Raw genomic sequence first — 11,071 nt, 5'->3', positions numbered from 1 at the left:
TCTGAGTCCTGCTATACTCCAACTGAAAAGGGCATATTAGCAGCATATGAAGAAGCTCAAGCTGCCTCAGAAGTGGTTGGTACTGAAGCACAGCTCCTCCTGGCACCCTGACTGCCGGTGCTGGGCTGGATGTTCAAAGGGAGGGTCCCCTCTACACATCATGTGACTGATGCTACGTGGAGTAAGTGGGTTGCACTTATCACACAGCGGGCTCAAATAGGAAACCTTAATCGCCCAGGAATCGTGGAAGTGATCATGGACTGGCCAGAAGGCAAAGATTTTGGAATATCACCAGAAGAGGAGGTGGTGCGTGCTGAAGAGGCTCCACCATATAATAAACTGCCAGGGAACGAAAGGCAATATGCCCTGTTTACTGATGGGTCCTGTCGTATTGTACAGAAACATCGAAGGTGGAAAGCTGCTATATGGAGCCCTATACGATGAGTCACAGAAGCTGCTGCAGGACAAGGTGAATCAAGTCAGCTTGCAGAGGTGAAAGCCATCCAGCTGGCTTTAGATATTGCTTGAACGAGAAAAATGGCCAATACTCTATATCTGCAACCTATCTGCAACCGAGAAGTTCCTCTCATTTCACAGCTAACACAACTCTCTGCTACATCAGCTACAATTCTCCAACTACTGTCCATCACGCTGGCTTGTCATCCCAATGTTCCCATGCACTTCTCAGGATTTACCATTCCCAGTCTAAGATTATATCCTGGATTTATTAGTGCCACCATGGCTCTCAACTACACATATGTGAAATGTAGTGGTGAGTTGTTGCCAAATCATTGCTAAGAATAAGGAAGAGCAGAATGAACATCTCTAGTCGAAGGCAGGACTATTCTCATCGCTACTTTGCAACCCTTTCCAACTCACCAACATCTTTTTAAAACCTAGAGAGCAGAATGAATGAAGACTTGCATTCATCTATTCTTGTTTCAACTTTTGTGATGCCAATCAGCCTTTACAGTAATTACTGTCCTGGTTTCAGCCATAATCAGAGCCATAGACAGTTGGCCTCTGAGAAAGTCCTCCAAGTGAGTTCAACTACTACATATTCGTCCTGTTTTTCAATTTGCCTGTCAACCTGTACTATTGGAACAGGTCATTGAGCTACATGAACCTTTCACATGACCAGTGCAGCTATTCTCATGTCAGAAGTAATTAAAATGATAATTCTCGATCATAAGAAGCTATTTGGTTTGCTACCTTTTTCTTTAGTGCCTTTTAATTGCATTAAAAATACATGAAAAATGTATTTTATTCAAGCTTCTGTGGCACAGGGTGAGGTTTAAACACCAACTTTTCTAAGAATTTGTTACTAGGAACAAAAATAAATGTTAAACTACCTTTAGTTTAATATTTAGTCAAAGACTCTCTTTAATATTGTTTAGTTAAACCTGCAGTGAACAAGTAACTAATTCATAGTGCAAGAACCCTAAATTATCGAGTCTCATTATTAGACCCATCAAATTCAAGGTGAATGAAAAAGCATACACCTAAGCCACTCTGTTGTAGAGAACACACACCAGTATTTTATAGATCTACATTCTGCCTCTAACTTCCAGTCTTCAGAACCCTTTAAAGTTGTGTCTGTCAACAACAAAAAAAGCATGCGTGGCTTGCTCCCCCTTCTGTCACTAATCGGAAAACCCAGTGTTCACTCTGGATTAGCAGAGGTTTCCCCGGTGTGAGGATCCTACTCACTGCTCTGTACCTCCAGAGCTCAATACTCACCACTTCATGTATGCCACAAGTTCTGGTCATAACTTTGGTAGTACTGAAGAACTGAACCTTCAGCCCAAAAGAAAGGGCTCGGCATCCTTACTCAAATCTCAACACTAGCTGATTTGTCCCAGCATGCCCCAATAACTACCAACAGCTGACAAAACAAGACGAGACCGTTCTTCCCTCTTTATTGACTGATGGATTCTCAGGCAGATCTGTTAATTACACTGTTAAATAATAGTTAAAAACAAACCAAGGCCAGAGGAGTTTGAAGTGAAGTATCTAAACTGAAGCAGAAATTGGGAAGGAAGAGGCAGGAGAAGCTGGGCTGGGGTCTCCACTTCTGTATCACTGCAGCTTAGACACCCTAACTGCCACTGCCATGACCCCAGACCATTGGATTCCAAGGCCTGGCTCAGATGGGACATCTTCTAAATATGGAAACAGTTGCCCAAATGTAGCCAGATCAGGAGAGAAGAGATCGGTCCAGATACAGAGGTGCAAGGCAAGTCAAGGGGAAGCAGTATTGCAGCAATCCTAGAACACAGCCACAGAGACAGCAGCAGAGTCCCATTCCAGTCGGCAGATAGGTGAGTCACATTGGCCACTGTCAGTCTCCACAGAAAGCACCTGACCGACTGCTCTAGAGCTCACACGTTGTGGGTCTTTTTGGTGAGCTGTGGATCCTCATCCACCAGCTTCGACTTGAGATGTTCCTTGTAGGCAAGGATGTCACCTTGCCACTTTGTGATTGTCTGCTTCTCACAGACCCAGATCTCCTGTGCAACCTGAAAATAAGCACACGAGGAGGAGGAGAGGTTTACAGTGCAGCATTTTATAATTTTACCAAAATTATAAAGTTAATGAAAATCTACTCTCTGAAGTCTCGTAATAAAAGAGTTCAATAACTTTCACACTTCCAACTACTGAAAAAAAAAATCTGCAGTGAAATATCTTACCCAATGTTTTCTGCATAATTTATGTAAGATTTTAGAACTAAAAATCCTCAATCCCTCAATATTTCTTCTTTTGTTCACCAAGAAGGAAGTTCTTTCCTGCTAAATTTGGAATTGAAAAAAAGTAGTTCTTGACCTGAACTACTTCGAAATAACACACTGAAAAATAAAATTATACCTGAACTTGCAGACAAAGCTACAACTGATAAATCAGCACTTGATATTTTTGTGTGTGGTGCAATTTCCTTCACCTGCGCAGACTAAGTGATAAAAAAAGATGTGCTAGAACTACTCCAGTATAATTTAAAAAAATCTAGTTAAGGCCTCCATAGTGTGTCATGACTTCCATTCAATTTATTCTTCACTTTTAGGGTTTTGTTTGGTGTTTGTTTTTTTTTCTTTTTCCTTTCAAGTACCTAATGTCTTCCTAGGCTAGCTCAGTAATTGTTTCACATGAACATGGCAAGGCAATCGTGTCCAGTGATTTTTTTCACTCACACGTCTTTTTCAGATGAGTAAGAGCCAGTCAGTTGAAAACGCATTGTTTTAATTACTTACTGACAAAATTCACTACTTTTCTTACCTGTTGGATGAGTCTGAAGTCATGGCTGACGAGCATCATTCCTCCTTCAAATTCATTGATAGCATCTGCCAGAGCATCTATTGTTTCTATGTCCAAGTGGTTGGTGGGCTCATCCAGGAAAAGCATGTGAGGATTCTGCCAGGCCAGCCACGCAAAGCACACACGGCACTTCTGCCCATCAGAGAGGTTCCTAATGGGGCTCACCTGACAAACACAGACACTCTTCGCAGCTCTACAGGGGACTTTACAGACTGCCACCCTGACCACAAAATATCAGATCTCACACTGTGTTTCCAGCAGCTACATGACACAAGAGGACAAAATTTAGTTAGTCTTATACCTAGACTAAGCTTCTCACCAGCAGAACAAGGGAATTCCAGGGGCTTCTGAAGGAGTGTTCATAGCAAGACCCAGCTTGTGTTAAAGGTTCCAAAGGACCGTTAATTGAGGTCTGACTAGCATTCATTGCACACTGACGCAACCATAAAACTACTCTCAACTTCTGGAGTGACACATGGGGAAGAACAATGTAAAAATCAACACTGAACTGCAGTGATAAGGACAACTGCTGTCATACATGTGACATATGATGTAGAGGAGCATGTCACGTTTAGACTTAAGAGCACCACTGGTGAGCCCACCCTCTTCTTTGAGCCAAGTGGTTCCCACTCCCAGTTGAGAATGCGTTCTTGCATTTCTGCCTGGTATTCATCTCAGAGGTAAGAGATAAACAAACTAGTTCAAGTTACAGTTGAAATATGCTCAGGTCTACCACTATGCCACAACTTGTCTTCTCTTCACCTGGATTCTGAGGAGGTCACTCATTCCAACCTATATATTGCTGCAATGCAAATAAAGTTTCCTATGAGCCATGAGTTTTTTTTGTTTCTCCAAATTCAAAGGCAGAGATGGAAAAAGTATTTTGATGCTGTGGTGTACCATGCTGCATAATGCATCATACTGCCAGACATATGTAGAGCAACAGAAAATGCAGCAGCTCTACTTCCCTAATGAGCAAAAAGCAAACCTCAACAGCTCATACTCACCTGCTGCTTCCCTGTCAGACCATATCTCCCAATGATTTTTCGCATCTCCTCCTTCTCCTTTATCTCTGGGTAGCATTTCAGCATGTACTCCAGGGGTGAGAGATCTAAGTCCAACTGCTCTTGCAAGTGCTGACAGAGAAGAAAAGTCAGCTTCAGGCTGTGCAGGCCACCCACTTCACAGCCAAAAGTACTACCTGCCTTAAACCTCTCTGGTACCAGCTAAACAGTAGAACACAAGAGTCAATAACCCCATTCACAGTCACTGTGCAGAACTACTGTGGAAAGAGTCTCCATTTCAGGAGCAGGAGCGCTGCTTCAGAACAGCAGGCTTGTCCACCACCAAGCAACCATGTCTCCCATAAAAGGTGAGAGGTTAAACAGAAAGGACCACACTTTTTTGTGTTCAAAAAACGTGTAGACATGGCACTTTGGGACATGGTTTAGTGGGCATGGAGGTGTCAGATTGACAGTTGGACTTGATCATCTTAAAGGTCTTTTTCCAGCCTTAATGATTCTATGATTCTAAGACTCTTTTCAGGGTAAGAACATTTGCTAGGGCCCATTCAGCCAACAGAACAGTTTCTTCCCCCATCTCCAGGCACAGAAGGGCAGCAGTGGGAGTGGCCTTAGAAGCAGAAATAGAGGGGCAAGATTCCTCATTCCTGACAGTTTTTTCTTCAGCATTTTATGTCCCTGGTGGCTGCTGTAGGGAGTACCTGGTGGTATCTACCGATCTTCACATGCGAGTGCTTGCGAATCATCCCATCTGTGGGCAGCAGCTAGAAAGGGTAAGATAAAAGCATTTCACCAGGAAATCCCTCTGTATGGCAGAGGTGTATGTATTTTGCTGTATGCCAGAAATACAAAATTCCACTACAAAATGTCCACTCTGGCACAGAGGAGGCACCCTGAACAGATAATATGAGAGAAAAACCCTTATATTGCAGCAACACCTTAGGATTTCCAAGGCCTAATTGGGGTGCTCTGGCAAATAAGGGCAGCTTTGTTGAAGACTACCCCAAAAGTAAAGGTCCAGAACAGGGTAGTCAGTATAGGGACCATACCTCTCCTGTAAGCAGTTTCAGCAGTGTGGACTTTCCAGCTCCATTGGGCCCAACAAGAGCTACACGGGTATCCAGGTCAATCCCAAACTCCAGGTTATTATAGATCCATGGCTGCAAACCACAAGAATCATGACACGTATTACGCCTTCCTGCTACTACCCAGAACCTCCATATTGCACCTGTAATGCTCTGTCCTCAGCAGACTCAGCATTAACACAGCCAAGAAGTTTGATCCACTAATCACATGCTCCAGCCTGATCAGAAAGCTAAGCCAAATGCCTCACACTCTCAAACAAGGCAGGGATACAAGTAATCTCCACCAACCCAAGCATATTCCTCATACTCACCCCATCCTTGGTGTATTTGAAGCTGACATTCTGCACCATGATGACAGGAGGGGGAATTTTCCCACAGGGTGGGAAATAGAATGACAAAGTCTGTTAACACAGAATATCCACCTGTTAGACACCCTGGAGCACAAGGCAACCCAGTTATTCTGGTATAACCATGGCTCACTACAGACATCATCTGCAGACCAAGGCACCAGACTAAGACTTTTTATGAGCCCCTCTCACTCACTCACACATATATTCTGATTAGTTGCTTGCAAGCTCATCTGCTGGCTAATAAGCCCCTATTTCTTTCCCTTTGAAACAAATGGGGGCTTATACTCCCCAAACAAGTAGGAGTTGCTCTGAGCATCCTCCCCCATCTTCTTCAACCCTTAGACATTAATTTCTGATTTCTGTGTCTGCAAAATAGCCTTACTGATAGGACAAATCCCCTTCTCTCTCCTAGAAAATGACTCCCCTCTTTCTACTCTTCAGCATTACATTATCTTCAGTACAGCCATCCTTGGCATCAGGAAGGGCATACCATTCTTGCTTGCAGCTGTGTCAGCCATTCCTGCTGTCAGCTAAAGATCATTTTACTTATCTAGCCCATGTTTCCAATACTGATCTCTAGATGCAATCCCATGTCTGATCCTACCTTATCGTTCACCACCCTCTCTGTCAAGCCAGAAGCCATCATTTTTTGAAGGGTCTTCTCCTTGCTCTGAGCTTGCCTGGCCAGCTTCGCACTACCATGACCAAATCGTGCAATGTAGTTCTGCAACGAAACACAGAGTTAGCCAAAAGCTGCAATAACAAGGTTGAGGAATTGCAGGGATGCCTACCTGCATGGGCAGAAAGATGTTCATGCAGCTAGGTGGATACCTTCATATGGGCAATCTGATCTTGCTCCCAGTGAAATCGCTTCATTTGATTTTCTTCTAGTTCCAAGCGAGTCTTTACATACTGATCATAATTTCCCTAGAAAGAGAACATAGAACATCAGACATGCCCCAGAGAACAGTGCATCCGTTTCTGCTGGTTGCGCAGGGCACCATTTACTCACCGTGTAGTACTTCAGTTTACGGTTATGCATGTGGATTATGTTGGTGCAAACACCATTCAGGAAGTCCTGGGAGTGGGATATTAGCACAAGGATCCGCTTGAACCTGTGGCACCACATAAGTTATTAGAAACTAAGCTAGGAAAAGAATTGTTGCTCATTGGCCCTGATGGTGACAAAGGACTTACATGCACCAGATCTCTCTTGCCTACAACCAGCTTAAGAACAAAAAGTTAACAGCCTTGAAGATGCTTCAGGAAATTTGGAGTAAAGCAGCTACAACCAGCTGCAGTAAGCAAATACTGCAAACACCTTTCATTGTGTTAAATGTCAAGAGCTAGCTATCCATGTGGTAGATTACTAGTGCTACTGATGCAACTGACTCCACTGGCATCACACTTCTAAGAAGTTTCAACGGTTGCTGCTTACTTTCACCTTGGTACAGACTACTTTCTGTTAGGTACACTATGCCTGGCTCTGCTCTAAATCTGTAAAATGACTGGTTAAAGCCTCCCAAAAAGAGAGAGGTTCAAATTACTTTCCTAAAACATCTGACTCCTAAAGCAAGTGCAAAAGGTTCAGCTGACAAAGCTGATGGAAAAACCTCTGCACATTAAAGGCCCTTCTCAAAATACAGTCCTTTTAATGCACAACCCAGATAATCTAAGCTTCATAACTATTCCTAAGCTTCTTGCCTCAAGCCTTAACATTTTACCTTTCTTTACAAAAACCAGTCAGGACATACTAGAACAAGATGAAACCGACATTTGGATATGGCAGTTCTGTGAAAACAGAGGAACAATATCCCAGAGGATGAGCTGGAAGCCAGGTCTGAAACGCTCACACTACTAGTATAGCACACAGTGCTGGTACACAGGCTGCCAGGGCTGCTCCTGGCTTTCAGGAAGTAGCTTTAACCAGTGAGTACAAACCAGCATTTCTCATTTCTTCAGTGAAGGAGAGACAGGGGCTTGTCTTGAATTCTTTACCCTTCCATCAAGAACCCTTCCATAGACATGCGTAGCAGCAAGCACAAGAAGATGTTAGTGGTATTGCAATATATTTAGGTAGCCACAAGATTTAGAGACAGTTATTCCTGTAGCACGTGTTCATGTACTGACAAAATGTTCCAGCAGAAAAACAACCCATACAAGCAGCAAACTCCTTCATGCTTACGTTTTCAGCTCTTCCTCCAACCACACGCAGGCATCCAGGTCAAGGTGGTTTGTGGGCTCATCTAGCAGCAGCATGAACGGCCGAATGAAGAGGGCTCTGAAAGGAGAGGAGAGATAACAGTGTAGGGTAAATGCAGGTAACCCAAAGCCTTTCAGCTCTGCTCTGAGTTCTTAGAACTGTGTATGTGGCTCTGAAGAGTCAGGAGCAGGCAGGCATTCTCCCAGGAGGCAGCAGGCAGTATACCACTCACCTAGCAAGAGCCACCCTCATTCGCCAGCCACCACTAAAGTCCTTCAGCTTCTTCCTCTGCATGGCTGGCGTGAACCCCAAGCCGTGAAGGATACGTGAGGCCCGTGCTTCTGCCTTGTCAGCATCCAGCTCTTCCAGACGTTCATATAACTCCAAGAGTTTCTCACACTCCGCTGAAAGAGAGCCTGCCTGTCAGCACTTCTACCAATAAAAGGCTCTCAGATGCACCTCTATACAGCTGGGAAAGCTCATAGTCCATGTGCTTTACCACTATTTGGCCCCCTCCATTCCCAAGCCTGAGACACTTCTTAAGAAGCTGCATGGAATAATTTCATCCAAATAAGTGTAATCCCACAGGACTTTTCAACTAGTACAGGGCAGCTGGGGGAAATAGGTACCATAACATATAAAAACTCTGTCAAGGAACCCAAATAACACCTTTTCTTCAGTGGGGAGGGAAATGGAGGAAATATCCCTTGTCCACAGGGACTTCGAGAAGCTTTACCATCTTCATGAGCCAGACGTTCCGCCTCTCGTTCTAACATGGCCCTCTCTGTATCCACCTCCATCACACACTGTAGAGGCGTCTTGTCACTGGGAGGCATCTCTCGGGTCAGGTGATAGATGTCAATATGCTCTGGGATGGGCACTTCTCGTTTCCCAATAGCTGACAGAAGCATGGATTTCCCTGTGTGCAGACAGACACCACAATTATTTGCTGGATTCAGTGAGATACAATGCTACAGAGAAACAGATGAGATGCAGTCAGATCCCATTGATTCCCTCCCTTTCCAACCCCAGAAAATCCTTTGGAATTTCTTGCCCAAGAAGTCAGAAGAATCAGAGATACAGCAGAGCCTACTACCTCACTACAACAGGCTGCCTTCCCAGCTAAAGCTCACCATCCCAAGGACAGGACTGAGACATGAAGAAGCTCTTTGGAAACCACTGCAGTTCAGCCCTTGCCCGGGTTTAGGGAACTCTCTCTCTGCTGTATTCTTCCTGCTGTCTCACCAGGTCTGACATCTGTTACCAGGACCCCAGACTCTAAAGAATTCTAACACAGAGGAGAGTAATGCCCTCATCACTAGAAAACCTAAGTGTCTTCCTGAAAGTTAAACCAGCTGGTCACTCTTACTAGTCCTTCTTCAGCTATACCCATATTCCGCATCTCTCCATTGCCCTCCCCAGGGATTGTACAGTTGTTTTCCCATTCAGGCCAAATCACACACTCCCTACTCCTCCATACTGTGCAAGCTCTTTGACCAACAGCATAAGCACTGGGTTTATTGACACTGCTAAACAAATCCTGTAAACAGGAATCAGACAGATTCACAGATCCCAGACATCTCGCCCAACTCTCCACAGAAACAAATTCAAATGCACAGACCAAAGCCAGAATGCAACCTCATACTTCTACCAGCAATCCCTCTTCCTAGGTGGGGAGATGGGAGAAGAGAAACTGCCATGTCCCAGCCATGTCTGCCTAACAGGCTTCTTTCTGGTTTCCAGCATTTACCACCTGCACCTGTCCAGCTTCTCAGCAGCACAGAATCTTCACTGAGCTCCAAGAAGCCCACATCACTCTGTCCCACAGCTTACCAATCCCATTGAGTCCAATGAGGCCGTAGCGCCTCCCAGAGTTCAGCTCAAGTTTTGTATCACTCAGCAGCTCTTGGCCGTGGAAGGTTAGCGAGAGGTTAATGATGTGCACATCAGTGCTGTTGGGATGGGAGGCCAGCACTCCTGTCACAGCACGGGCAGCAGCTTTCTTTAATTCAAAGTCCTCCAGCTCCTTTGTAAGAGCATCCACCTCTATATGCAGAAACAGACCAGAAGTGTTACTGATTTACCAACACAAGGGAAGCCATAAGCCCCTGTACCAATAGGCCCAGGACCACAAAAACAACTCCCATGTCCCTATTTCTACAGAAACGTTGAGGAGGCCCTGATAGAATGACACTCAGCTTTTCAGCTTAGCAGACAGATAAATGGTCTAACAGGAACTTCCACCTGCTCTCTAAATAAAATCTGACCGTTAGAACTAAATGAGCAGCCAGATAGCATACTATCATATATACATACAGCTATCCTGTTCTCCAAGTATGATGTGAGTAACCCTCACTGCAGGAAGGACTGGGGTGGGAAAAGAACTTACAAAGTATTGCTTGCAACCTGAAGGAAAGGGCTGGCCAAAAGAGAACTTGGCTCGAAAATAAATGAACGGAAAGCTGTGAGGAGCAAAGAAACAGCAGCATTGGAATAGGCCCTACCAATTTTTTGGTAATATGTCCATATGCATGCCCCCCTCTTCCTTTCCTGCTACAGCATAAGCAAATCTTTCCTGTCATGCTGATCTTCTGTTGCAGCCCTGAGTTACAGTCCAATTTTCACTCCTTGGTGAGGCACCACCATTTGATGAAGAAAATAGCATTGAGGATCTCAGCAATACTCCAGCTGCTCAGAACAGAGACCTGGTGTTCAGACTGTTCATGTTCAGGCCAACGAGGCATAGCACCCTGGCTGTCAGCATCTAGCACTCCTGGCAGAATCACTCGCTTGGCAAAATCACTATTATCACCAAGGCAAATGTGCCTTAGCCAAGAAGGAGGAAAAAAAGTCAACTGTACTGACACAGGACCCCTTTGAAAGCTCGGGTAGTGCAATTAGACCAGTTACATCAACAACCGAGCCAGATGAGTGAAAAGAGGGGCAAGGCAGTTTTATCCTTGAGGTGCAATTATTTCACAGGGAACTGCCTGTAAGAAATATGCATGTCCCGACCCACATAACCTGCCCTCTTATGTTTGCACTGGTTTACCAGCCTCCCCGCGGCACCCAGCGCCCGCTCGCCACCTCCGCCCTGCAGCA

General features: G+C 44.7%; 1 protein-coding gene across 1 annotated transcript; it reads right to left on the bottom strand.

The window, feature by feature from the left end:
• Positions 1-1,902: 1,902 nt before the first annotated feature.
• Positions 1,903-10,015, bottom strand: ABCF2 (ATP-binding cassette, sub-family F (GCN20), member 2; the record flags this gene model as incomplete). Its single annotated transcript, XM_010287147.1, has 13 exons — positions 1,903-2,519; positions 3,271-3,474; positions 4,317-4,445; positions 5,033-5,095; positions 5,381-5,491; positions 5,728-5,817; positions 6,371-6,490; positions 6,598-6,693; positions 6,779-6,881; positions 7,952-8,047; positions 8,202-8,373; positions 8,706-8,888; positions 9,803-10,015. Coding segments are annotated over 13 exons (1,718 nt in total), but the record flags the coding sequence as incomplete, so codon positions are not given.
• Positions 10,016-11,071: the final 1,056 nt, after the last annotated feature.

This window comes from Phaethon lepturus, unplaced genomic scaffold, assembly GCF_000687285.1.
Source record: "Phaethon lepturus isolate BGI_N335 unplaced genomic scaffold, ASM68728v1 scaffold56965, whole genome shotgun sequence".
Lineage (NCBI taxonomy): Eukaryota > Metazoa > Chordata > Aves > Phaethontiformes > Phaethontidae > Phaethon > Phaethon lepturus.
This window is presented reverse-complemented; position numbering and strand designations above follow the sequence as displayed.